The sequence below is a fragment of the Epinephelus lanceolatus genome, chromosome 3, assembly GCF_041903045.1.
Source record: "Epinephelus lanceolatus isolate andai-2023 chromosome 3, ASM4190304v1, whole genome shotgun sequence".
NCBI lineage: Eukaryota > Metazoa > Chordata > Actinopteri > Perciformes > Serranidae > Epinephelus > Epinephelus lanceolatus.
In genome coordinates, this window is record NC_135736.1 from 18,346,052 (window position 1) to 18,351,390 (window position 5,339).

A 5,339-nucleotide genomic window follows, 5' to 3' on the forward strand; every position below is an offset into this window, starting at 1 on the left:
AGTGACAAAAATCTAAAAACTGAGACAAAACAAACACAGCTGTACCTTAAGTGTCCTTTGAACTCATCAGTCACTTATCACAAAATGACTGAAGAAGCCACAAAGTCCAGCTTTTGTACTTTTCACCAGTTTATGTCCTACAACTTTGGTCCATTTCATACAGCCTTAGTAACACAAGTTATTTGTCAGCTTTTACTCTTACTTCAATTAAAACAATTTATTATGAATAAAAGCAAACAAAAAAACAATAGTAAGACCGCAAAATAACCATATGGCAGTGAAACACTTCATACGTGACTAGCACTCGTGGACAATGTTTGAATAAGTTGGGGGTTAAAGGTTGACAGTGATTGTATGAAAAAGAGACAGAGAGACACAGTGAAGGACAGATTTTTCACAGGGGAGACAGTGGGACTGTTCTCTGGTCATCATGGATTTCTCACCTGAAGTTTTGATCCTGTGCTCTCTGTTGTGTTCAGGTAATGAATCTGATTGACTTTGAACAGAATAACAGCTTCATTTGCTTGATGTCTAGAGATGTGTATTATTTTTGTACTTTTAAAAGGTCGGGTCGCACAAGCTGATGCTCACACAGCAATATATAAAAAAGCAGTGGCATAGTGGAGGGTATGGTCAGGTATATGGGGTATACTCATCTCTTTTAGCAGTATACACACCTCAGCTGAAATCCATTGCAATATGTAGGAGAGTATAATTTACCCATCTACCTCGAAGTGCACCCACCTCAATAACTATCTCTACACCGTTGACATAAAGTATAAACTTGAATAGCAGTGACCTTTTAGAGTGTTATCCTGATGACTGAATAATTCACAGACCTCACTAAAGAAGTAGTTGCACAGACGCTGTTGACTTTGTGGGGGCATTTCTTGAAAAACACATTGCTGTATTTTTAATGGGGGGGAAGACCAACCCTTTAATATAGAAACTAAAATTAAAGTTTTTATCAAAGTGAAAATGTCTCAATATTTTTCTGTGACAAAATGTCTTGGAGAGAATCTAATTTCATTTCTCAGCCTTTTTCATTTTTGCTTTCTCATCAAACGCATGTCGGCTCAGTCTGTGTATTTGCTCGGCATGTTTGCTTTGGGGTGGTGTGTGTTTATATTACCTGGACCTGTTTAAAGGTCCACTGAGTTGCACTGCACATGCATGTGTTCCGTGTGATGTCACCTGTTATCTCGTACGGTGCAGTGGCTGGTCAGGTTCCTGTCGTCTCAGTGGCGCCTCGGGCTGCGACTGTGCGCCAAGGGGAGTCTGCCAGCTTCAGATGCCAAGTGAAGAGCGGTGCGCAGCCAGTCCAACTGGAGTGGAAGAGAGGCAACAACCAAGCATTGCCAGGTCAGGAGTCATAACGTAGGCATTCTTCATCACCATATCACCATTTGGGAAGTTTCACTGAATTCTACTTTTTCCTTCTAGACAATGCAAAGATTGGTCCTGATGGCTCTGTGCTGACGCTTGCCAACACCCAACCTGAAAGCCAGGGCCCGTACCGATGTGTGGGAGTCAACGCAGCAGGTCGCGGCACTGCCACCGCTACGCTGAACGTCAAATGTGAGCTTGTGTTCATTATTTAGCTCAGACCACAACTTTGCTGTTCATGTTCACTAGCACAGAGTGACTAGCTAGTAAACACAGTGGAGCATTTAGCAGCTGAAGAGCCAGATATTTCCTTCAACAGTTGATGGAGACCAAACACAGAGCATAAAGAGAGTGAATATAGGACTTACAGAGACACAACTTGCTCCATAAGTGCTGGATGTTTGCTAATACGTTCACCATACCAACCTATAAGTTGATGTACAGAAGCTGGGAATGAATGCCATTATCACACGATCACAAGTTAATTAAATATCTCGAAAAAAAAATGTTGATTTCCTCTTATTTCTTATGATGTTTCTCAAAGATCAGGAGAGCCATGCCAGCATGCCTCTCGTTTGACTACTAAAAAGCAACATTTTTTTCTCTAACGATGTAACTACAGCAAATAAAGCTTCACATTAATGCCTTGACTTACTGTTCATTAATGAATCCTCCCCAGCAGTTAAGACAGTGATCTTGAATGCTGAAATCAGATGTGATCAACTGAACCTGACTCTCATCTTCGTTCTTAGTAAATTTCCCATGATCTCAAGAAAACAAAAGTTTCTTGTGATAAATTATCTCAAGAAATGGGCCTTTTGTTTCCTTGAGAATCAACATAAAAGACCTGTTATCACAAGCAAACAAGCTTTGTTGTTCCGGGATAATGAATGATATAATTAACTAGTGATCTTGAGATAATGGCATTAAAAAAATAATTGCAAGCACGGCCGTTTTTGGCTTCTATGGTGAAGATATTCTATTCTATTTTATTTTATTTTATTTTATTTTATTTACAAAGACAACACACATTAATCAACATTTCTGCAAATGTGCCAGTGTTAGCCTGCTGGCTACTTTTCAACTTTAGTCCTTTGGCAAGATGTTTTGAAACCAGTATGGTGTTCAAAGAAATCAGTTACAGCAGATTTAAGTCATGTCTGCGTGTCCTCTCTCTCAGATGCTCCTAAAGTGCGGCTGACACCAGCAGGGCCCCTGCGGGTCAGGATAGGTGAACCTGTGTCAGTGGAGTGTCGTGCCACAGGCAGGCCACGCCCCACAATGAGCTGGAAACGCCAAGGCTCCACCCTGCAGCTGGTTACCAAGGAGATAAATGATGCCAACATCATACAGGTGAAATACTAACATACTCACAAGTGAATTTATTTTCACAATTAAGGATCACACAAAGAACATAACAAGGTCCGTCTCTGTTCTCAGTGGCCTGCAGTGCATCCAGACGACACAGGAGTTTATATTTGTCAGGCTGAGAACAATGAGGGGGTGACAGAGGTCAAAGTTGAGATCATTGTTGGGGGGGGGCCAGGAGCACCAGTGGCCTCAGTGAGCACTACAGACATTACAGCAGTGGAGGGACGCACGGTCACAATGGAGTGTCGGGCTACTGGTAAGATGGTTGTATGCTAGAGTGTGTGCGTCTCTCAGTGCTGTTCTCACTTTCTCACTCTCACTGTCTTCCTCCTTCCAGGCTCCCCTCCTCCTGTCATCACCTGGTCCAAGCTGCGAGCACCGTTGCCATGGAAACACACAGTGGCCGGTGGAGTTCTGACACTGACCAGCGTGGGGCGCCAAGATTCAGGACAATACATCTGTAATGCAACCAACATACATGGCTACAGCGAAGCGTACACGCAAGTGGAGGTGGAGAGTGAGTCCACAACATAGCGGATAAACACAGATACATCCAGACTGTCCCCGAGCATGATAACAGCAGCTGTCTTCTCCTTCATGCAGGTCCTCCGTATGCCACCACCCTGCCCGACCAGGTGAGGCTCCAGCCTGGAGATGCCCTGCGCCTGCAGTGCCTCGCTCACGGCTCTCATCCCATTCAGTATGAGTGGAGCCGTGCTGGCAGGGCGACCCTGCCTCCAGGAGCACAGACCACAAAGGATGGAAAGCTGCTCATCAGCCGAGTTAAGCTGAGTGACAGTGGAACGTACAAATGTGTGGCCACCAACCACATCGGCACCAGTGAGGCCACGGCCAGAGTCACTATAAAAGGTGAGCTGGTGTTTGGGTTGAGGCAATGCAAAGACTATACAATAACTGATCTGACTTTCTCCTGTTTCTTTTACTGTCTAACCTTTTCTCCTTTTTTCTTTTTGCAGCTTAATCCACTGTGGTCACACCTTGTCTAACTGACAAACTGTCTATGCAACGCTTACAGCTTCTGCAAGTCTGGATTGTCGCCAACAAGATGATCAAACGGCTAATACTGAAAAAAATTCTATATAATAGAGTCTTTTTTTGCTGAATGAAAGTGAAAGATTTCAATGCTGTTTAAACCTTCGGTTTTATGGTGCTAATGGGTTTAAAGTTTGTACTTTTATAGAAAACTGATACTGTTGCCATTGTTGCTTCGCTCTCATCTCTCTCTTTGGAAAGCTTTTCTCTGGGAGTCAGTGTAAACTGACTTCCTACACTGTGTGTGAGTGTGAGTGTGAGTGTGAGTGTGTGTGTGTGTGTGTGTGTGTGTGTGGGGAGTTTCTCCTGCTGGAATGCCTCTGCACCCTGTCGGCCTCCCTTCATGACATCTGTTAAGTTGACACTGTTGCACTTCCAAAAATTGAGACAATAAGAAAAACCTGATCTAATGTGAAAGCCCTTGTTATGCTATCAAATATGAAAACAATAAAGAACAATAAAGGTTTAATTACATTCAATGGAAAATTATATTCTACAAAATAGCTGTCTGAACTGAGGGGTGGGGGGTGGGTGTCAGAAAAGTGTGTGTGTGTGTGTGTGTGTGTGTGTGTGTGTGTGTGTGTGTGTGTGTGTGTGTGTGTGTGTACTGTTTTTGCAGCTAAAGAAAGGATAGTTTTACTTTTTTTTCTGCATCACCCACAATGCAACATGACTGCTGACTCTTTGATGGGAGATGTGGGTTGTGTTATGCTAGTAGCTGCTAATGTAGCCTCGAGCTGTAGCCTCAAGCAAAGATGAGGAGCTGGCTACAGAAGTCTGGTAAACGCCCTTCCCTCGAACTGCACACACCCAGTTTCTGTTTTATTGTCAGATTTGAGCCTCAGCTGACTCTGACTTCACACAGCTGCCCCTGGAGCCACAGAAAGGATTTATACAACTGTTGTCACATATTAACAGACTTTGATGTGGAATTCCCAACCATTTCAGCTATAAGGAATATAGGGCAAACTTGGATTCCCTTTTTTTAATGAGTAAATTCTACACATTGGTAGCTTTTTACATCAAAATATTAAGCTTTAAAGTGTGTTGTACCAGTGCAACACACTTTATTATTTTGAAACATTAGTGGGGACTGCATTGTCTTTTTCCCAGCAGGTGTCCATCCTGTCCAATCATTTTCATGCAGTCCCTTAATGTTTAAAATTTGTTGTTATTTTGCCTCATTAACGCATTTATATCTGAAAGGGTGTATGCCAGGGGTCTGATCTGAACATTGCTTCTCAAGTCATTTCTTTAACCACATGGTGGCAATATGTAGCTTTAAGACACACACCCATTGCCTCTCAGCCAAAGAAGAGCAATTTGAGCCTTCACACCCCAAGCAACTGGAGGGACAGATGCAGCGCACAATCAAGCTATTATTTCGCAAATGACTACATGTCATCCCTAAGTTAAAAAAAGGAAAAAAAAAAAACACTTGGCTGATCGCTGCAGCTCTCTGTGTAAATATGGCCCGTAAACTCCTCTCGGACAGGCAAAGTTCAGTTTGATCAGACAAACCTGTTGCA

At 43.0% G+C, this 5,339-nt stretch overlaps 1 protein-coding gene across 1 annotated transcript; it reads left to right on the forward strand.

Moving 5' to 3' along the window:
• The first annotated feature begins 319 nt into the window (after positions 1-319).
• sid4 (secreted immunoglobulin domain 4) lies at positions 320-4,284 on the forward strand. The gene is made up of 8 exons (XM_033623372.2): positions 320-479; positions 1,216-1,362; positions 1,444-1,578; positions 2,567-2,739; positions 2,827-3,013; positions 3,095-3,274; positions 3,361-3,627; positions 3,735-4,284. Exons 1-8 carry the CDS (start codon positions 431-433, stop codon positions 3,737-3,739), a joined length of 1,143 nt encoding a protein of 380 aa, XP_033479263.1. The 5' UTR covers positions 320-430; the 3' UTR covers positions 3,740-4,284.
• The last annotated feature ends 1,055 nt before the right edge of the window (positions 4,285-5,339 follow it).